Source organism: Dendrobates tinctorius, unplaced genomic scaffold (genome assembly GCF_039654945.1).
Source record: "Dendrobates tinctorius isolate UK_male_01 unplaced genomic scaffold, ASM3965494v1 ptg000241l, whole genome shotgun sequence".
Lineage (NCBI taxonomy): Eukaryota > Metazoa > Chordata > Amphibia > Anura > Dendrobatidae > Dendrobates > Dendrobates tinctorius.
In genome coordinates, this window is record NW_027361908.1 from 4,008,679 (window position 1) to 4,032,241 (window position 23,563).

General features: G+C 46.8%; 1 protein-coding gene across 2 annotated transcripts in view; it reads left to right on the forward strand.

The window, feature by feature from the left end:
- WASHC4 (WASH complex subunit 4) overlaps positions 1-23,563 on the forward strand; it is a 174,925-nt gene that overhangs the window by 132,130 nt on the left and 19,232 nt on the right. For both annotated transcript variants that reach the window (XM_073556919.1, XM_073556920.1), the window contains exons 21-24: positions 13,132-13,300; positions 17,904-18,058; positions 20,292-20,366; positions 21,570-21,674. In XM_073556919.1, the coding sequence (XP_073413020.1) occupies positions 13,132-13,300; positions 17,904-18,058; positions 20,292-20,366; positions 21,570-21,674 (504 nt within the window). The remainder of the gene's footprint in view (positions 1-13,131; positions 13,301-17,903; positions 18,059-20,291; positions 20,367-21,569; positions 21,675-23,563) is intronic.

Genomic DNA, 23,563 nt, shown 5'->3' on the forward strand with positions numbered 1-23,563 from the left:
CAACGATATTCCTTTGAAGACCCCTCGGTGAACAAATGGGACAAAGCCCCGAGATTGGACGCAGCAGTGGCTAAAGTGTCCAAAAAATCTGCTATTCCCTTTGACGACATGGCTTCCTTAAAAGATCCACTAGATAAAAAGGCAGACTCCTACCTGAAAGGGACATGGGAAATGTCAGCTGGCGCCCTGAGGCTGGCAGTAGCGGCTACCTGCACAGCCAGATCTATGATGGTCTGGCTGGACCAGCTGGAGTCACAATTAGAGGACAGAGCCTCGAGGGAATCTATCTTGAAGACCCTACCTACCCATCCAGAATGCGGCAGCCTTTTTAGCCGACGCTTCGGCAGATTCTGCAAGAATGGCAGCCAAAGCCGCAGGTCTATCAAATGCAGCCCGAAGGGCTATATGACTGAAATGCTGGCCCGGGGATATCCAGGCCAGATCCCAGCTTTGCTCCCTTTGAGTGGGAATATCTATTTGGTCCAGTCCTATATGAACTCCTGGAGAAAGCCGGCGACGATAAAAAGAAATTCCCTTCCCTGCCCACCCCTTCCTATAGACGTCCCTTCGCTAGGAAGAGATTTTTCCGTAGAAGATCATCCAGAGACCGGGGCAGATGGGAAGATAAAAGGAAAAAAGGTACCGGGTTTTTGTTTGGAGGGGGACGCCAGGAAGCATCCCGTGAGATCAAGAAACCTCCCCAATGACTAGCGGCTCCGGTGGGAGGTAAACTATTGGCCTTCTACCAAGCCTGGTCACGGATCTCAAACAGTAACTGGATCCTGGGGTTGGTAGCCTCAGGTCTAAGGTTAGAATTTTCCTCTGCCCCCCGGAACAGTTTTAAGGTCACCCCGCTCAGGTCTTCCCTGTCGGAACAGGCTGCCCTAGAGACCGAAATCCATGACCTATGCCATAAAAAAGTACTGATAAAGGTACCAGAGGCAGAGAAGGGCGAAGGCTTCTACTCCCTGCTATTTTTGGTCCGTAAACCGGATAGTTTTTACAGGACCATAATAAACCTGAAAGGGGCAGTCCACACCGATGGCGCAGATCCTAGAATTCTTACAAAGAGGTCTGGACATGGGGCTTTCCACCAGCACCCTTAAAGTACAGGTGTCAGCCTTAGGGGCCCTGTTTAACTGCAACATCGCCAGTAACTATTGGATCAATAGGTTTATTAAGGCAACAGGCAGGTCCAGACCGGTAGTAAGAAATAAATTTTATGCCATGGGATCTAAACCTAGTCCTCATCAGCCTCCACAAAAAAAACCTGTCTCTTAAAGTGGCTCTTCTGGTAGCGTTGACATCAGCCGTAGAGTAAGTGACATCCAGGCACTATCTAGAATTTCTCCTTACATACAATTCAGGGACGACAGGGTAATTCTTACACTCAATCCAGCATACATGCCTAAAGTAGCCTCCAGTTTCCATAGAACTCAGGAGATAGTCCTTCCATCCTTCCTCCCTAATCCCACGAACGGTAAGGAAAGGAAACTACACATTCTAGACGTTAGGAGATGTCTCATAGAGTACCTGGCAGTCACCGATCCCTGGAAAAAAGATAATGCCTTGTTTATCACCTATCAGGGCGCTAGAAAGGGCCTTAGGGCTTCAAAAAGCTCGCTAGCGAGGTGGAATAGGGAGGCCATTTCATTAGAATACACCTCAAAGGGCAAACCGGCTCCTAGCAGGCTGAGGGCGCATTCCACCAGGGCCATGGCAACCTTGTGAGCAGAGAGATCAGAAGTCTCGATCGACCAAATATGTAAGGCAGCTACTTGGTCCTCTCCGAGCACCTTTTACAATCATTATAGACTAGACCTGGGTGCTTCCTCAGACCTCTCCTTTGGTGTCAGGGTTCTGCAGGCTGTAGTCCCTCCCTAAAGTAATTATTACTCTCTGTAATTCTCTCAGGTGGTGCTGTCATGGACGACCGAATAAAGTCGTAGTTACTCACCGGTTAACGGTATTTTTCGGAGTCCATGACAGCACCTGTATATTCCCTCCCTTTAGTTTAGTTTGGGTGTACACTGGTAACGAATAGTTGTGTAAAGTATTGTACATAAATTATGCCATTAACCTTGGTGGTCCTCTTGTGCTCTGTAAACCAACTGATGCGTGGGAGAGGTGCCGTCCTTATGTATCTGTAGGATTTCCTGTTCCTGAAGGGCGGATCCCCTCTCTCAGGTGGTGCTGTCATGGGCTCCAAAAAATACCGTTAACTGGTGAGTAACTACGACTTTCCAGCAGGACAATGCGCCATCCACACAGCTACGTCAATCAACGTGTGGATGAAGGACCACCACATCAAATCCCTGTCATGGCCAGCCCAATTTCCAGACCTGAACGCCATTGAAAACCTCTGGAATGTAATCAAGAGGAAGATGGATAGTCACAAGCCATCAAACAAAGAACTGCTTACATTTTTGTACCAGGAGTGGCATAAGGTCAGCCAAAAGCAGTGTGAAAGACTGGTGGAAAGCATGCCAAGACACAGGAAAGCTGTGATTAAAAATCATGGTTATTCCACAAAATATAGATTTATGAACTCTTCCGGAGTTAAAACATTAGTATTGTTGTTTCTACATGATTATGAACCTGTTTTCTCCTTCGTCTCATTGGGGGACATAGGTACTGTGGGTGTATGCTACCGCCCTCTGGAGGCTGACACTAAGTAAACAACACAAGGTTAGCTCCTCCGCCGCCGCATACACCCTCTCCCCGATTAAGTGCGGTCCCAACTGTGACACGCAGCAAAGGTGCTCTCCCCCCCCCCCCCCCCCCCCCCCAGACCCCTAGCAGGGCAGCATTGAGGCAGGGCGGATTCAATATGGCTGGGAAAGGGAAAACGCACACATTCCTATATGCTGCATGCATCGCCTGTAGGGCCTTATTTCTGCGGGCACAGAGCAATAAGTTATGCGAAGCCTGCGACTCCGAACACGTCCAGTAGCCCTCCCTTGTATCCGAGCCCAGGGATTGAAGTCCTCCGGAATGGGCCTTATCGCTATCGCAGTCTATGGTATCCCTTACAAAGGCGATCGAGCCTCTTCACGCCCTGGATAGGGGTAAGGATAGTGCCTCGCTGATCTGGGAGGGGTCCTCCACCTCACATGAGCCTCCGGCCTGCAGGGGCCGCTCTCATTCTGGGCAGACACAAAGAAAACGAACCCACAGGGCGTCTCCCGGCCCATCCGGTGCCTCGGCATCCGTGAGTTCAGCATCACGCTCGCCTTCACCAGTTGTCGGGAGCGGGCAGAGTTCAGATTATGACTCAGACGAGCCACTGGACCTAGATACCCCGGGATCTCGGGAGACAATTGACAGTCTCATCGATGCTGTTAATCAGACTCTGGAGGTTGAGGATGACGTCACCTTGGCATCAGGCCATAAGGTATCCTTCAAGCGGGCTAAGCGACAGCATAGAGTGTTCGGTTCTCACTCAGAGTTTGAGGAAATAGTGCAGCATCACAGGGAACGGCTGGATAGGTGTTTCTCGGGCCAGAAAATGATAAACGCAAGATATCCGTTTTCCCCGAAGCTCTGTAAAAAATGGGCGGAATTCAGTGTCACGTCTGGCCTCGATATCCGTGTTATCTGTACCTAGTGGTTCTTCTATCAAGGACCCCACAGACTGGCTCATAGAAAGTCTGGCTCGCTCAGTCTTTGAAGCCTCAGGATCCGCACTCTCTCCCTCATTCGCGGCAAAGTGGGTAGCCAAGGCCATGATGTCATGGTCAGAGTCATTGAACAAGTTCTTGCAGGATAGGGACCTGCCTACAGAGGTGTCGGAGATTGCGAGTCAAATCGCTATGGCTGGTGACTACTTAATGCTTCCTTGGATGCAGCCAATTGTGCCGTGCTCGCGGCCGCAAATGCGGTAGCCATTAGGAGGGCCCTATGGTTAAGGACTTGGCGGGCCGACTCTATCTCCAAAAAGTCATTAACTTCCCTGCCTTATCAGAGTGGCCGCCTGTTCGGGGAGAAATTAGACCAGCTCATCTCCGATGCCTCGGGAGGAAAGAGCAGCTTCCTTCCGCAACAAAGGGCCGAGCTCAGGACGGTTTCGGGCCTTTCGCAACCCCGGGTGGACGGCAGCAGCCAGCTCTGCCGCCCCAGGTCTCTCCAACCAGGATAGGGAACGACAGGTCTCATATAGAGCCAACCCATTGGGGAGAATGCTTGCTCGCCAGCCCAGGACAAGAGGAGCTAGGGCCCAGAGACCCTCAGCCAAATGACTCGGACCACTTTTTAGGCGACATCAGCAGAGTAGGTGGCCGCCTGCTCTGTTTTCGCCAGGTCTGGGTCACGATAGCACGCGACTCATGGGTGGCGGAACTGGTGTCCGCAGGATACAAGATAGTTTTTCAAGTTTCCCCCAAAACGATTTTTTCTGTCTCTGCTTCCCAAGACGGAACCCCGGGCAAGGGCGTTGTTAGGGACCGTCGACTCACTCCAGCGCAATGGAGTCATTGTTCCCGTACCAGAGCACGAGAAAGGGCAGGGTTTTTATTCCAATCTGTTCGCGGTCCCCAAAAAGGATGGGACATTCAGGCCGGTTTTGGACCTGAAGCTCCTGAACAAGTTCATCAGGATCAAGCATTTCCGAAAGGAATCTCTCCGTTCCGTTATAGCGGCCATGGGTCAAGGAGAATACTTGGCCTCGATGGACATCCAGGATGCCTACCTGCATGTCCCCATTTTTCCTCCGCGTCAAAAATTTCTGCGGTTCGCCATCAGTGGCCGACATTTCCAGTTTACAGCACTGCCCTTCGGGCTCGCCACCGCTCCCAGAGTGTTCACAAAGGTGATGGCAGTTGTGATTGCCGTCTTACACTCGAGGCATAGTCGTCTTACCATACTTAGACGACCTCTTGGTGAAGGGCCCCTCGTTTCTGGCATGCGAGGAGAATGTCAACATCACGCTGGATACTCTCTCCCACTTAGGGTTGTTGGTCAACGGGGAAAAAAATCATCCCTTGTCCCAGCTCAGAGGATTTCTTTTTTTAGGGATGATTTTCGATACCTCCCGAGGGTTGGTAGTTCTCCCTCAGGACAAAGCCCTAGCGCTCCGGCAAGGAGTCCAGAAGCTTCTGCAGCCAGTCCCGCACACCATTCGATTTGGGATGAGAGTGCTTTGGAAGATGGTGGCAGCAATGGAAGCGATTCCGTTTGCCCAATTTCATCTTCGCCCCTTACAGCACGCTCTCTCGTCAGCCTGGGACAAGAACCCGTTCACACTCGATCATCAGTGCCGGCTATCCTCGCAGGTCAGACAGTCTCTGGGTGGTGGACGAGCAGGTCCTCCCTCCTGCAGGGGAAACCCTTTCCCCCAGATCACTGGCTAGTGGTCTCAACTGACGCCAGCCGCCTCAGCTGGGGAGCAGTTTTTCGCCACCACACCACCCAGGAACGATGGTCGCCGCAGGAGGCACGCCTCCCAATCATCTTGTTGGAAATACGAGCAGTCCGGCTGGCACTGCAACGTTTTCAGCACCTTCTAGCAGGACGTCCCGTCCGAATTCAGTCGGACAGTGCCACGGCGGTGGCTTACGTAAATCATCAAGGGGGCACGCGCAGCAGAGCAACCATGCGCGAGGTAGGACACGTGCTTTGCTGGGCCGAGAGTAACCATTCGGTAATATCGGCGGTCCATATCCCAGGCTTGGAAAATTGGGCGGCGGACTTCCTCTGCCGGCAAGGTGTCGCGTCGGGGGAATGGTCTCTGCACCCCGAGGTCTTCCAGCAGATTTGCCAAAGGTGGGGAACACCGGATGTGGATCCGATGGCCTCCAGGGTGAACGCCAAGTTGCCCATGTTCGTCGCTCAAGCTCGGGACCCGCGAGCGATCGCAGTGGATGTGTTGGTTCTGCCATGGAACCAGTTTTGCCTTCCATACTTATTTCCCCCACTGCCGCTGCTCCCGAGGGTCATCAAGAAGATCAAAACAGAAGGGGTTCCAGCGATTCTGCTGGCTCCAGACTGGCCCCGCCGAGCATGGTACGCAGATCTAGTGCAGCTGCTTGCCGACGTCCCTTGGCGACTGCTAGAGCGCCCTGATCTACTGTCCCAGGGCCCGATCTTCCACCCGAACTCAGGGGCCCTGTGTTTGACGGCATGGCTGTTGAATCTTGGATTCTGTCCCAGGCTGGGTTCAGCCGCAATGTAGTAGCTACAATGACTAGCGCCCGGAAGGCTACCTCGGCGATAATTTACCACCATACCTGGAAGGTCTTCTTCACTTGGTGTCGAGACCGTGGTTGTTCTCCACTGACATTTTCGATTCCCAACATCCTAACCTTTCTTCAGTCAGGCCTAGACTCATGTTTAGCCCCGAGCTCCCTTAGGAGGCAGATATCGGCGTTGTCCATCCTGTTCCAGTGAAGAATTGCTACCAATATGCAGGTGAGGACTTTCATCCAGGGTGTCTCCCACTTGGTACCTCCCTATAGGGCGCCCCTGGACACCTGGGATCTTAATCTGGTCTTGAGTGTTCTGCAGGAAGCTCCTTTTGAACCACTTCAGGATGTTCCTTTGTCGTACCTTTCCCGGAAAGTAGTATTCTTGGTAGCCATAACTTCCATTAGGCGAGTCTCTGAGTTGGTGGCCTTGTCCTGCCGAGCATCTTTTCTCACCTTCCACAGGGATAAGGTGGTGCTCAGACCAGCTCCCCCCTTTCTGCCAAAGGTCGTGTCCTCATTTCACGTTAATGAGGAAATTGTCTTGCCCTCATTCTGTCCAACGCCAGTATATCGCATGGAAAAGGCTCTTCATACGTTAGACTTGGTGAGAGCACTCAGAAGGTACATGGCGCGGATGGCACTCTTTCGTCAGACGGACACGCTGTTCGTGCTCCCCGAAGGGCACAGGAAGGGACTTGCAGCCTCAAAATCGACCATAGCCAGATGGATCCGTCTAACTATTCAGGAGGCCTACCGCATAAGGGGTGCGCCAGTTCCATCAGGGATCAGAGCACTCTCTACTCGGGCAGTGGGCGCCTCTTGGGCACTTAGGCACCAGGCTTCGACGGAACAAGTGTGCAAGGCAGCGACCTGGTCCAGCTTGCACACGTTTACTAAACATTACAATGTCCATACTCAGGCTTTGTCAGATGCGAGCCTAGGTAGGATTCTCCAAGCAGCGGTGGCACACCTTCAGACAGGAGGTTGTTATGAATGAGTCACCGAGGAGGAAAAAACAAAAAGCAAGCTAAGCCCAGAAAACCGGAGAGGTTGGTAACTAGCGGATTGCAGACCCCTGAACCTATCCACAACAACTAGCAGTAGCCGTGGAGCGTGCCTACAGTGGTCCTAGACGCCTCATCACGGACACAGAACTAAATAAGCCTAAAGAAAGAAAGGGAAAATCTAAACTGCCCCAGAGCAGACCCCAAAGCAATAGACAGCCCCCAACATGTATTGTCGGTGAAACCAGATGAAAACACAGACACAGGTAGAAAGATAGGCTGAGCAAACGATGGGGCCCTCGCTAACTAGAAAGGACAGGAAAGAAAAGCTGCTGTCTGCAATCACGCAAAAACCCTGCCGAAAAGAATGTCCAACACGTCTGATAGAAAAAGGCCCTGAAGTCGCTAGACTTCAAATCACTATATCAGCACTCAGGTATATTCTGAAGACAGAGCAAGAGATCAACTGATCAGAGACAAAATGGGGATTCAGCCCAGTCCCAGCCAGGGCTGGCTGAACACAAAAACTAAGTAAACCAGGCAACAACTTATATGAACAATAGCAGAGAAAACTTGGCTTTAGGAAGGCAGGAACCAAATTGGAAACCAGGAGCCACAGTCAGGAAAAATCACCAGCAAGAAATTAGGGAGTTGGCTGCCTTAAATCCAATCAGAAACTCCTGATGTCCAATCGCAGTCCTCTTCCTCAGGTGGCCGGTCTCTGCCATTTAGATCAGCTTCATTACCTCCCTTCACCAACAGAGGGAGTCCAGATAGAGAACTCACTACTCCTCTGTCAGCACAGCCAGCTCCATAACACTCACCAGAAGCCAGAGGCAAACCCGAAAATGAGCTCACAACAATAGGTGCATGTAGCTTGGATTGGTGAGTCAACTTCCCACCCAGGGACTGCGTTAGGACGTCCCACAGTACCTGTGTCCCCCAATGAGACGAAGGAGAAACATGGATTTTTGTGAGTACTCACCGTAAAATCCTTTTCTCCGAGACACTCATTGGGGGACACATCACCCACCCTGTTAGCCAAGTTGTTTCTAGTTTTCTTGTTGATGTCAGGGTGGATCTTTTCCAGACATATTGTTATCTGCGTTAAGGCTGTTCTTTTCGTTATTCTCCGACTGCTTTTGCACTAAACTGGTTTCCGCCCGCAATCAGGGCGAGGGTGTATGCGGCAGAGGAGGAGCTAACCTTGTGTTGTTTACTTAGTGTCAGCCTCCAGAGGGCGGTAGCATACACCCACAGTACCTGTGTCCCCCAATTAGAGAAAAGGATTTTACGGTGACTACTCACAAAAATCCTTATTTCTTAGCATTATTTGAGATCTGCAAGCACTGCATTTTTTATTTGACCATTTCTCATTTTCTGAAAATAAATACAAAATTTAGTGCATGGAAATTTGAAGACATGTCAGTAATTTATAGAATAAAAGAACATTTTACTCAAAAATATACCTATAAAAAAAAAAATCAGACAAACTGAAAATTTTGCAGTGGTCTCTTAATTTTTGTCAGAGCTGTATGTTGGTACAAATAGAAATAATAGCTTGCCCCTGAAAGATAAGACTTCAATTCAGCTAGATTAACAGCAGCCTGTAAAAGCCCCCTTCACACATAGCGATATCGCTAAATCGTCACAGATTTTGTGACGCAACAGTGATATCGGTAGCGATCTTCCTACATGTGACACTTTCGACTCGGTTCCCCGCTGGATATCGCTGATTGCTCGAGATTGGCCTGGTCCATTTCTCGTCGCCGGCTTCCTGCTGGCGCCGACGATAGATTCCATGGACGCAGGCGGAAGACGTCACCCGCGGTGCGTGTGACCGGTAAGTATTGACTGCCGACCGCTGCTGCATCGCTAGTGAGATCTGCCTGTTTGACTGCTCACTAGCAACCATTTAGCGATGCACCAGCGATCCTGACCGGGTCGTATCGTTGTCGGGATCGCTGGTGCATCGCTAAATGTAACGGGGCCTTAACAGTTATGGCTCACAGAAAAAATATGGTGACCCAAATATAATTCTAATTTTTTTTCGGAGTATTATCATTGTGCAGTTTATACAAACATAAATACAACTACATAACTTTGGTATCATGGCACAGTGAATAGTGTAAAGATTTAATTAAACTGCAGCAGAATTTTATATATATATGTATGTATATATGCGTGTATATGTATGTATATATATGTGTGTGTATATATATATATATATATATATATATATATATATATATATATATATATATACACACACACTAGCTGAAGAGCCGGCGCTGCCCGGGCATAGTAACTAACTGCGGTTAGTTGTGACAAATTATTGTTATCCTCCATCCCATAGTCCCGTGCCCATATACCCATCATACATATCCACCATCCCATAGGCCCGTGCCCATATACCCATCATACATATCCTCCATCCCATAGTCGAGTGCCCATATACCCAGCCATCACACATCCTCCATCCCATAGTCCCATGTCCATATACCCATCATACATATTCGCCATCCCATAGTCGAGTGCCCATATACCCATCACACATCTGCCATCCCATAGTGCCGTGCCCATATACCCATTATGACATCATCATCACCATGGCAACCGCTATGACATAACAGTCACCATTGCAACCTATTAAGACATCATTGTCACCATGGCAACCATTGTGACAGCATCTTCGCCATTGCGACCTATTATGACATTAGCGTCGCCATGGCAAGCATTATGACATCATAATGAGGGGCGGGGCTTCCAACCTATGATGACATTAGCGTCGCCATGGCAAGCATTGACATCATAATGAGGGGCGGGGCTTGCAACCTATGATGACATCAGTGTCGCCATGGCAACCATTATGACATCATAACGAGGGGCGGGGCTTGATACACACACTTTTTCCCCATTATGTAGATAGGGGCAAAATTGTTTGGTGAATTGGAACGTGCAGGGTTAAAATTTCGCCTCACAACATAGCCTATGACGCTCTCGGGGTCCAGACGTGTGGCTGTAGCTGCAACGGTGCGGATGCCAATCCCGGACATACACACATACATACATACATACATACATACATACATACATACATACATACATACATACACACATTGAGCTTTATATATTAGAGATATATATACTGTATATATATCTCTAATATCTAAAGCTCAAGTGTGTGTATGTATGTATGTGTGTGTGTATGTCCGGCATTGGCGGGGGCCTGGCGGCCGCGACCAATCTGTGGCCTGCGATCTCGATAACAGACAGACACAATAAGGTATATATATATATCCATGCAAAGAGAAAAGGTCTCACTCATCGAGATGGAAGTTTCACTGATTTATTGACATATCATGAACATGTCAAGTCGGGGGAGTGACATAAGGAGTGCAAGAAAGGCTGACAACGGCCGTTTCGCGCTGCTCGAGCGCTTCAACGGGTCCACTTCAACCCGTTGAAGCGCTCGAGCAGCGTGAAACGGCCATTGTCAGCCTTTCTTGCACTCCTCATGTCACTCCCCCGACTCCGCAAGCTAGTCACCCATCCAATGTATAGGATTGTATAGGATTCAGTGATTCAGTGATTCCCCACGATTCAGTGATCACATGCGGAATCACCGGCGTTCAAAAGCCTCTTTGGATGGAGAGGACATGTGCTGCATCCAAAGCGCTGCCAATTACTGACCTTGGAAACATACCCTTTTTGTGAACAATTAAGCAAGTTAAAGTTGAAATGATCTCTAAAAGGCCTAAAGTTAAAGATGACACACTTTAGAAATTTCAAAAAGGAGTCTGTGCCAATGCAAAAGTTTGGGCACCATGCATTGTTAGTACCTAGTAGCATCCCGTTTTGAAACGATCACAGCTTGTAAAAGCTTTTTGTAACCAGCCAAGAGTCTTTCAATTCTTGTTTGAGGGATTTTCATCCAATCTTCCTTGGGAAATTTTTCCAGTTTTGTGAGATTCCTGGGTCGTCTTGCATGGTCTGCTACTCTGAGGTCTAGCCAAAGATTTTCGATGCTGTTCAGATCAGGGGACTGTGAGGGCCATTGTAAAACTTTCAGCTTGCATATTTTGAGGTATTTTATTGTCGATTTTTACATGACTTTGGGATCATTATCCATTTATAGAAGACTTCCTATTTTCAACTTCAGCTTTTTTACAGATGGCTTTATGTTTGTATCAAGAATTTGTTGAAATTTCATTGAATCTATTCTTTCCTCTACAGGTGAAATGTTCCCATTGCCATTGGCTGCAACACAGCCCCAAAGCATGATTGATCCACCCCCTGCTTAATGGTTGGCAAGATATTCTTTTCATGAAATTCTGTGCCCTTTTCTCTCCACACATACCTTTAGTCAATGTGTCCATAGAGTTCTATTTTAACTTCATCTGTCCACAATACTTGTTTCCAAAATGCATCAGGCAAGAGGTTTTCTTCTGAAGACTCTTCCATGAAGTACATTTGTGTGCAGGTATCTCTGAACAGTAGAACAATATACCACATCTCCACAGTCTGCTAAATGTTTCTGAAGATCTTTTCCTGTCAAGCGGGGGTTCTGATTTGCCCCTCTAGTACCCCTACTAGCATCGCTCACTGAAATTTTGCTTGGTCCTCCAGACCTTATCTTGACCTCCACTGTTCCTGGTAACTGCCATTTCTTAATTACGGATTCAAACTGAGGAAAGGGCAACTTGAAAATGCTTTGCTATCTTCTAATAGTCTTAGAGTGCTAGGCAGCTGCTTAAGAACCCATGGCTGCTGGTTTTTGGCACAAGGTTAGAGGATGCTGGGGTTTATAAAGCTGGGAAATTTTCATCACATGGCCTTTCCTAATGATAGTGAACAAGCCATAACCCTAACAGGCTAATTAAGGTCTGAAACATTGGTCAAAGTTATCTGAGCTCACAAATCTCAAAGGGTGCCCAAACGTTTGCATCGGCCCATTTTCCATTTGTAAATGTTAAAATATAAAAGATGACTTTTTTGTTCTAAAATACGAAGGAAATGTGTCATCTTTAACTTTAGGTCTTTTAGAGATCATTTCATGTTCAGCTTAACTGTTCACAATATCTGTAATTTTGACCAGGGGTGCCCAAACTTTTACATGCCACTGTATAAGATGAGAATTGGAAGATGTCAAGGTTTGTAATACTAGAGATGGTGCAAATGAATATGCAGGTACTAGTCTAGGAGCCATGTTCGTAACGTCTTTTGATTAGCAAGCCAGTTGCGAAGTCACATGTGCATCACGCCGTGACATTGTGCCAGGCCAGCTAATCAAAATAGTCGCGCATGAGGTCAGGTAGGAAATAGTTTGTAGGGCTCCCAACCAGCGACCGCAAATTACTGACATAAAGAGAGAGTACATGGTCTTATCTTAACAGACAAAATTAAGCTGCAGTTGCAAAGTTAGTAAGGGTGTAAAGGGGGTTTTACACATAGCGATATCGCTAGCAATATCGCTAAAGCATCACCGATTTTGTGAAGCAGCAGCGATATCGCTATGTGTGATACTTACCTCCGACCGGCTCCCCCGCTGTCTGTCGCTGATCGCGCGGGATCGCGCAGCTCCATTTCTCGTCGGGCGCTTCCTGCTGGTGCCGACGAGTGATGCGCGGACGGGAGGACATCAGGATCGCCTCGTCTGAAAGGTAAGTAACGACCGTTGTATCGCTGCTGCATCGCTGTGAGATCTGCCTGTGTGGCAGCTCACTAGCGACCATTTAGCGATGCACCAGCGATCCTGACCGGGTCGTATCGTGGTCGGGATCGCTGGTGCATCGCTACATGTAAAGGGGCCTTAAATTTTGTACTCACTTTGTGTAACTTTTTTGTAGTAGGCAGCTTGGCACAAAAACTGGCACAGCAGTCTATATCTTGGATGTATTTGCTTTTGCTTTCCCTTTTATTGATTTCCTGTTTTTCATGTTTAGCATTTGTTAGAGAAACTCTGTAAGGAAATTGAGAAGGACCTCCGTCTATCTGTTCACACTCACCTACAGTTGGATGAAAGAAATCCGTTCAAAACTGGTATGAAGGACTTGGCCCATTTCTTCTCCCTGACACCCATCCGTTTCTTTGACCGGTTCATTGATATCAGAGGTAATATTAAGTAAACTCCATATGTAGAAGTCCTATGTCATCTTGTTACATACTCTAGGGGTGAAGACATCCCTTTAACAGGTGTCTCCCCTGATGCAAACAAGGCCGGCTGATATTTTGCATGCTGCCTATTTTAATAGGACATGTGTGGGCAGTGTACATCTTACAAGCAGCAGTTTCTTTTTGAAGACCTGTGTTTTTAAAAAAATAAAAATAATCAACACTTAATATATATTCGTACGAGTAGACTCATTCTTGAGTGCGACAAGACTTTAATGGAATATTTGGTACATGATTTTGTGTGCCCATGTATGATGAGTACTCAGGAGCTGAACGTCCTCCGCATGCGGCTGATGCTGGCTGTATTACATAGCTCGCACCTGGTCTTGCTGCTGTTAACCAATTTAATGCCAAAGACAATGTGTGACAGTGACGTTTCAATGGAACACGTACCAGTGCTTCACATACCTGCTGAAGGACCTTGTCCCTGCTATCTTTTTTTTTTTTTTTTTTACTTCTGAGAAGCTTAGTAACAGGCTGCGCTTCTTGGAGGACCGCGACTTTCACTGTGTTCTGCAATACTGTGATATCATATACTGTATAACCGATTGGACTGTCACAGATTAAATGGAGGGAGCAAAAAATAAAATGAAAAATAAAGCCACATCTAAAAATCTGAATTAGCCACCTTTTCCCACATTAAAAATAAAGAAATTAAACATTTTTAACATATTTAGTATCACAGTGTCCTTACAAAACAGATCAAATTGTCTTATCTCAATTGACATAAATAAGACCATCGGCTTGGCCTCAAATATCTCAATCGATGAAAAAGATAAGAATGTTGCGGGTCTTGGCAAATGGCCACAGAAACTACCCCTTTTTGTTACACACTTAAATTTTTTCTCCACTTAAAGGAGTATTCTCATCTCCTAGATCCTGTCCAAATATGTAGTAGGTGTAATAATATTATTAGCAAATGCCTCCAATTAGAGAAGTAGTACAACAAACTGGAGCAAGTTCAGAAAAGAGCGACCAGAATGGTGACCGGTCTGCAAACCCTGTCTTATGAGGAAAGGTTGCAGGATTTGGGAATGTTTAGTTTGCAGAAGAGAAGACTGAGAGGAGACTTAATAGCTGTCTACAAATATCTCAAGGGCTGTCACATTGTAGAAGGATCATCTTTATTCTCATTTGCACAAGGAAAGACTAGAAGCAATGAGATGAAACTGAATGGAAGGAGACACAGATTAGATATTAGAAAAAACTTTTTGACAGAGTGATCAATGAGTGGGACAGGCTGCCATGAGAGGTGGTGAGTTCTCCTTCAATAGAAGTCTTCAAACAGAGGCTGGACAGATATCTGTCTGGGATGATTTAGCGAATCCTGCTTTGAGCAGGAGGTTTGACTAGATGGCCCAGGAGGTCCCTTCCAACTCTATGATTCTATAGTTCTTCTGATTCTCAGTCACTTACCCCATGTGTCAGGCATTATAGTAGCTTAGATATCCATGGTTACAGCCACTCATATAGTGACAGTTGTTAGTGGTCATAACTAGAGATGAGCGAATTTGTTCGGATTTTGTCCCCAAATCTGATTTTGACATATTCGAGCCACATTCGAACAATATTCGTGCCGAATGTTTGTCTTAAGGTCGGTTCCGAACATATTTGGTAATTTCTACTCCCATTGACTCTAATGGCGTTCGGCTGTGTTCGATGAATATTGCAAAAGCAATATTAAGATTCCGATCGTATTCGGAACCGAATTTGAGCAAATTCACTCATCTCTAGTCATAACCATGGCTATCTAAGCTGCGATGCCTTGCTTACCAGAAGAACTATATTACATTTCTAATTAGAGGAATTTTCTAATATTAACATTATTACACCTGCTACATATTGGGATAGGATTTTGGAGATGGGAATACCCCTTTAAGTGAAAAGTCTCAAAGTTTGAATCATTGCAGTAGCTTAGTTATCCATGGTCATGACCGCTGATAAAGTGACAGTTAATTTGAGGTTTGTGGTTGTAAAGATGGAAACTTGCTACTACAATGCCCTTCATAAGGGGCAAGCAACATAGAGAATCAGAAGAACTATACGTTTCTGATCGGATATGTTTGCTAATATTCTTATTATTGCACCTACTATACACTCACTGGCCACTTTATTAGGTACACCTGTCCAACTGTGTGTTAAGACTTAATTTCTAATCAGCCAATCACATGGCGGCAACTCAGTGCATTTAGGCATGTAGACATGGTCAAGACAATCTCCTGCAGTTCAAACCGAGCATCAGTATGGGGAAGAAAGGTGATTTGAGTGCCTTTGAACGTGGCATGATTGTTGGTGCCAGAAGGGCTGGTCTGAGAATTTCAGAAACTGCTGATCTACTGGGATTTTCATGCACAACCATCTCTAGGGTTTACAGAGAATGGTCCGAAAAAGAAAAAAAATCCAGTGAGCGGCAGTTCTGTGGCCGGAAATGCCATGTTGATGGCAGAGGTCAGAGGAGAATGGGCAGACTGGTTCGAGCTGATAGAAAGGCAACAGTGACTCAAATTGCCACCCGTTACAACCAAGGTAGGCAGAAGAGCATCTCTGAACGCACAGTGCGTCGAACTTTGAGGCAGATGGGCTACAGCAGCAGAAGACCACACTGGGTACCACTCCTCTCAGCTAAGAACAGGAAACTGAGGCTACAATTTGCACAAGCTCATCGAAATTGGACAGTAGAAGATTGGAAAAACGTTGCCTGGTCTGATGAGTCTCGATTTCTGCTGCGACATTCGGATGGTAGGGTCAGAATTTGGCGTAAACAACATGAAAGCATGGATCCATCCTGCCTTGTATCAACGGTTCAGGCTGGTGGTGGTGGTGTCATGGTGTGGGGAATTTTTTCTGGGCACTCTTTGGGCCCCTTGGTACCAATTGAGCATCGTTGCAACGCCACAGCCTACCTGAGTATTGTTGCTGACCATGTCCATCCCTTTATGACCACAATGTACCCAACATCTGATGGCTACTTTCAGCAGGATAATGCGCCATGTCATAAAGCTCGAATCATCTCAGATTGGTTTCTTGAACATGACAATGAGTTTACTGTACTCAAATGGCCTCCTCAGTCACCAGATCTCAATCCAATAGAGCATCTTTGGGATGTAGTGGAACGGGAGATTCGCATCAGGGATGTGCAGCCGACAAATCTGCGCCAACTGTGTGATGCCATCATGTCAATATGGTCCAAAATCTCTGAGGAATGCTTCCAGCACCTTGTTGAATCTCTGCCACGAAGAATTGAGGCAGTTCTGAAGGCAAAAGGGGGTCCAACCCCTTACTAGCATGGTGTACCTAATAAAGTGGCCAGTGAGTGTACATTGAGATAGGATCTTGGAGATGGGAATACCCCTTTAAATAAGTCACTGCAAGTTTGATCATGCTGTAATGGTACTGAGTTTTAGAATAATGATGAGTAACTTAAGACCTGCTCGAATTGCATTTTTTTTTCACAATTTCTCTACGCTTTAATTTTTAATAATGATTGAAATCATTCAAACCTACATCTTGCCCTGCAAAAAAATAAGCTGCCATATGGTTATGTGGACAAAAAAAAGAGGAAGAAGAAAGTAAAAATTTGCCATACAAACAAAAAGTGACTTGTCTTCTGTGCTCCGCCACTTACACGCGGCATGGCAGACTAACTGTTGTGAACTCATTTTCTGGTTTACCTCTGGCTTCTGGTGAGGGGGATGGAGCTGGCTGTGCTGACAGAGGAGTCGTGAGTTCTCTCTCTGGACTCCGTCTGTTGGTGACACGAGGTAATGAAGCTGATCTAAATGGCAGAGACCTGCCACCTGAGGAGGAGGACTGCGATTGGACATCAGGAGTCTCTGGTTGGATTTAAGGCAGCCAACTCCCTATTTTCTTGCTGGTGATTTCTCCTGCCTGGGGCTTCTGGTTTCCAGTTTGGTTCCTGCCTTCTCAAGCTAAGTTTTGCTCTGCTATTGTTCATTTGAGTTTCTGTCTGGTTTACTTAGTTTTTTGTGTTCAGCCAGCCCCGGCTGGGGCTGTGCTGAATTCCCATTTTTGTCTCTGATTATTTCAGCTTGTTTTTGTCCCTGATCAGTTTATCTCTTTTGCTCTGTCTTCAGAATATACCTGAGTGCTGATATAGGGAATTTGGACATCTTTTTGGCAGGGTTTTTACGTGATTGCAGACAGCAGCTTTCCTTTCCTATCATTTCTAGTTAGTGTGGGCCCCATCGTTTGCTCAGCCTATCTTTCTATCTGTGTTTGTGTTTTCATCTTGTTTCACCGACAATATATGTTGGGGGCTGTCTATTGCTTTGGGGTCTGCTCTGGGGCAGTTTAGATTTTCCCTTTTCTTTCTTTAGGCTTATTTAGTTCTCCGGCCGTGACGAGGCGTCTAGGACCATCGTAGGTACGCTCCACGGCTACTGCTAGTTGTGTGGATAGGATCAGGGGTCTGCAATCCGCTAGTTACCAACCTCTCCGGTTTTCTGGGCTTAGCTTGCTTTTTGTTTTTCCTCCTCAGTGACTCATTCATAACACTAACTATTGGTTGTTCTTTGTTTTGCAGCCTATGTGACCCATTATCTGGATAAAACTTTCTATAACTTGACAACTGTAGCACTCCATGACTGGGCCACATATAGTGAGATGAGGAATCTGGCCACCCAGCGCTACGGCCTAACAATGACTGAGCCTCATTTACCAAGCCAGACATTAGAGCAGGTAAGTATGTGAGATGCACCTCCAGGCGCGTGCTGCACCTCCAGGCGCGTGCTGCACCTCCAGGCGCGTGCTGCACCTCAAGGCGCGTGCTGCACCTCAAGGCGCGTGCTTCACCCTGCACATCGCTACACGGATACCGGTCAACGCTCACCCAATTTTCAGTGTATTTGACATAAATTACAGAACAGTTGCATATTTAAAGAAGTCTCCCCAATGTTTTTATTGTGTACCATAATTCACCCTAATTATCGATTTTGTTTTAAACATCTTTTTATTAGTTTAACAAAGAGAAATAACATTACATGTGACTGATATGATCAAGCATTATTAGTTTCTTAGATTTCCAGTTTGATCTTACTAATCGTATATTCACATCTCATATATTACTGCTTGATACTTGTTGCTATGCAGTAAACCAGGTAGTATCCGTCTAAGTTTTATTGCTTAAACTCATGAGTCACAGACAAAATCTTTGACGTAGATCCCTGGAAAAGATGTACACATCAGTCGTAACAAAATAAAAACTTTTAACTGAGCAGAAAGAATACAAGTTAGATAGAGAAGTAGAGTGGATAGAAGGGGGAGTAATTAAGGGTGGGATGGAGTAGGAATTCCAATCAGGGGGTGATGTCCATTCGGCAGGGGTTTTGCCCTATTGTCTGAATTTTCATCCAATGTTGCTCCAAGTTTAGTTGGTCTTAGGGCAATTTGATAAATTTTACTAAGGCTTTAGTAGTTTTAAGTATTCATCTGTTTCTCTAAAGAGTGTCCACGGCGCCCAGGTCAATCTGAATTTACCTATCTTAAAGGTCGTGCTGGCTATTATTTCTTCTATGTAATATAATTGGTTCACCTTGTGCAACCATTCTGCCAGGGTAGGACAGTCCTGTGATAACCAATGTAAGGGGATAAGCATTTTGGCTGCTGCTTACAATTACATAAGAAATTTTTTATGTTTGTATTGTGCAAGATCGCTTGACCAGTTAAGAAAAATCAATTTCAAGGATGGGGGGTTTGGAAGCTGACAAAGTCTTGTTGTAATTTTAAGCACTTTCCTCCAGAATGGTTGAATACTTTCGCACTGTCACCATATGTGTAAATAAGATCCCCTCTCCCCGAAACATCTCCAACAATTAGAGGGTGCATCAGGCTGCCACTTCTTTCTAGTGTCAGGGGTGGTGTACCACCTAGTAAGGACTTTGTAAGAATTTTCTTGGACCCTCACACAGCCAGAAGGACCATGCGACTTTTTATAAATCTTTTCAACCTCCCAATCTTGCAATACAACCTCAAGGTCCCTTCCCCATTTCATTATAAACGCTCGTTTAACCGAGGCTGAGTGGGCCAGGAGCATCTGGTAAAGCTTACCCAACACGCCCCTTGGTTTATTTCTCTGAGTCAGCAACTTTTCAAAAGCGGTCAACTCTCTGTGCGGAAGTCCAGATTGCAAATACGATCTGATCGAGTTTTTGAGCCTGTTGTAATGAAGGAAGTTAATATGATAGTGTGGAAATCTCATTTGTACATCTTGCAGAGGGAGGATCACACCATCCTCCATGAAAGCATCTAGACTTTCGTTTATTTTATGTAGAGAGTCTGTGTCCTTAAGAAAAGGGCGATCTAAATAGAGGCCAGGTAGGTCCCTTACTTTATCAGGGGTGATGGAAGTGGCATTAGTGAGGATGAGAATCTGGCCCAGGTCCTGATTACATTTTTTGTTATTGCATTTGGGGAGAGAACCTTCTTTATAAAACCCTAATTATCGATTTAAAGTAGTTTAAGTGTATTACGGTAAATATAAATAGTGGTCCTCTTCTAAAATCCGACTAACCGGCTAACACAAGGGCTTGTGTCAGCTGCAAATCGCTGTTTGTCAGTGTAAGTCTATGGCATCTCATAGACTTACAATGGGAAATCACCCCCCCAGAGTAGGCACAGCGTGAGCCGGCAAAGATACAGAGCAATCATATGGGGCTAGCAAGACACGGGGAACTGTAAAAGGAGATCGGGAAGTATTTAATGCTCTTACTCACTATTTCTTAGATCAGTTTTATTTTGTAGTTCATCCTAACTTTGATGAGACTACTTCTTTGACATCAAAATTTCGGACAGCTATTCCAAATACTTTATGTAGCTGAACTGTGTGGGTTCCTTCTCTATAAAGATGGGTATAGCTAAATGTCTCTACAAAAATTGATAACCACTATATGAATGATCTTTGTCGTAATTGTAGGGTTTGGATGTTCTGGAGATCATGAGGAACATTCATGTGTTCGTATCCCGCTACCTGTATAACCTCAATAACCAGGTATGAGATTGCTTATTTGGTTTTGTTGTAGATTATGGCTTTTAGTATTTCATTAGAACTGCAGTAACAATTCTGCTTGCTTCAGAGCTGAAATCTCCAAACATTCCTTGCTGGCTTAGGCTAGTTTCACACTAGCGTTTGTGAGCGCAGCGACGGCCTGCGCACGGCCGCCACTAAGCTCCGCCTACCGGCGCATGACGCTGCATGCGCCCTGCGTCCCCTATCTTTATCACTAGGGGCGCAGGCCGTGCGCAGTATGCGTTTGGCGGCGCATGTGTCCTTTTGATGGTGCGTCGACCTGCGTCAAACGCAACCTGCTGCAGTTTGGTTGCGCCGGCGCACCGTCAAAAAGGCGCATGCGCCGCCAAACGCATACTGCACACGGCCTGCGCCCCCAGTGATAAAGATAGGGGACGCAGGGCGCATGCAGCGTCATGCGCCGGTAGGCGGAGCTACCGGCGGAGGCGCAGCAGGGGGCGGGGCTTAGCGGCGGCCGTGTGCAGGGCGTCGCTGCGCTCACAAACGCTAGTGTGAAACTAGCCTTAGTGTCTGCAAATATGAAAATGTGGTGTTTGCATCAGAGACTGTGCAGAGCTATTCCACTGCCCTGTAAGTTCTTTTTGCTGAAAATATATGTCTGAGGTGTCAGTTAGCAGAATTGTGAATGCAGCTCTTGCTTACATTGTAAGTTTTAACTCAAAACATATGTTAAAAACATTCTTAAGTTTGAAATGTATTCCCAATGCATATGATGTGGGATAACTTTCTGATTGCTGGTGGTCCAACCGCCGTGGCTCTCAGCGATCTGAGAACCAAGTCCCGCGTGAATGGAGCATAGGGCAATCGTGCACTGTCACGCCATTCACTCTAATGGGAGTGCTGAAATCAGCTGAGGCCAGCGCTTGGCAATCTGTGGCACTCCCATTCAGCCCGGGCTTTTCAGAACTTGGGATCACTGATTGGACCTTCAGCGCAAGGAAAGTTATTCCCTATTGCGTGTATAGAGTATAACATTCAAACTTGAGGTGACTCATTAAATAATGAGCTGCACATTGTGCTGATCAAGGTACACAATTTTTATGTAGATTTCTTTTTATGACTTCTAAAATTATGATTTAATGGTAACATGTAAGTATAAATGTACAATTTGTCCATTGCTTGGTCTCTAATATTTCTATTCTTGCTGTACCTCTTTCTCTGCAGATCTTTGTAGAGAGGACCAGTAACAATAAACATCTGAACACCATTAATATCCGACACATTGCTAACTCTATCCGAACACATGGTACTGGGATCATGAGTACAACCGTAGGCTTCTTTTCGTTTTTTTTTCTATAGATAACTGTAGTGTAATTTTGTATTATTGTCCTTTACCTGTATTATTATTGGTCTTCTGACTCTAGTGTACTTTTCTGCACCCCTTGCTAACTTTCGGACTTTTTGCTCCATCTTGTATGCATTTCTCATCACTTTATTGTGAATTGTTTTATGATCACAGTGTTTATTCTGTTATGACTACAATAGTACATACAGTGTTTTGCGAAAGTATTCAACCTCTCTCCTCCTGCTTGGCATTTTTCGGCATTTGCTACCTCACAACCCGAAATGTCAGTTTTTGGAGGGTTTGCATCAGTTTATGTTAAGAACATGCATACAACTGTGAACATTTGGTTTCTCCTATTCCTCATTGGGGGACACAGAGACAGTGGGTGTTATGCTGCTGGCCACTAGGAGGACACTATGTAAACCAGAAAAAAAGTTAACTCCTCCCCTGCAGTATACACCCTCTCGCTGGATGAGATATCTCCAGTTCTTGCTTAGTGTCTATAGGAGGCACTTGGGTTTGGTTTCAGACCCCACCGTTTTTATTTTATTTTTGAATTTTTCTGTAAATTTTTATTTTTTAATTAACGGAGTGAAGGGGGCGACAGTTCCTTTCTACGGCCCGCTCTCCCCCGAACCAACAGCAGGCAAGCACGCGGAGCATACCTCCCCGTACACTTTCCTGTGACGTACGGGGCTGATTCCTCTGGCGATGATGGCAGTGATCCTTACGGTCCCGGTATTCCATGGATGTGAGGGCAGGCGCATGGAGTGCAACAGAGAAGACTGGAACAGCGCTTCCGAATGCCCTGAATCAGCCCCATAGCTCTCCATCCCCCTGCCATAGGGAGGATCGATTGAGCATACCCCTTTAAGAACTCCTCCAGCTCTGCTTCATCAGCCAGGAGCATGAAAAGACCTGCTTGGATGGCCCTGGACTGCACGGCCTGCCGAGCACTGGAGTGGAGGTATGGGGTCGGTTCCTGGCCCCCGGGAGAAGCACTGACTTAGCGTCAGCGGCGGTGCTCCGGCCCCCCCCCATCGCGACCCCCCCCCCATCGGGCCCCCCCGCACGGCGCTTGGGTAGGCCGAAAATTTAGTCCCCGGCTTTTCTGGCCTACTAGGTCGCAATTTGAATGGCGCTGCCCACTAGCGCCGCTCCCTCCCCGCCCCCAGCGCCTACCGCGGGTAGGCCGAAAATTTAGCCCCCGGCTTTTCTGGCCTACTAGGCCGCAATTTAAATAGCGCCGCCCGCGCTAACATCGCCGCCCCCTCCTCTTGGCGCGTCTCATTACTTACGAGACGCGCAATCCTAATCTCGGGGGCCATCTCTTTCACCTCAGCCTGCTCTGGATACGAGCTGTGAGGCCTGCACGCTGCCGGATACCGGGTGTCATCGCAGAGCCACCGCTATTCCTCCCGGGGACACAACACATGACCGTGGGTAAGCTGCATCTGCCCTCAGATTAAAGCTTAACCCCTTCCCGGCATATTCCCTGCAGCTGCAGACAAACGCTGCTGTTAACCCTTTCAGGAGCGCTATGTCTCAATCTAAGGAGGCTAAACGGGCTGCTAAGAAGCACACTGCATTTTTTACCGTGTGTACCACTTGCAAGTCTGCCTTATCCAGTGCACAGACTAATCCATTATGCACGGCATGCGCCCCGACCTACGCTCAGTCACCCCTCGCCACGTCTGCTGACGGGCCTCCTGCGTTTAGTACCCCTGAGTGGGCTGCGTCCCCGTCACGGTCGGTGGAGTCTCTGACCCAGGCTATATTCTCCCTTCGGGAGGACTCTTTAAGCCAGAAAGCGTCCTTACCTCCCGAGGAAGGCTCTGGCGTCGGCCGGGAACCATCCACCAGCTGGGGCCAT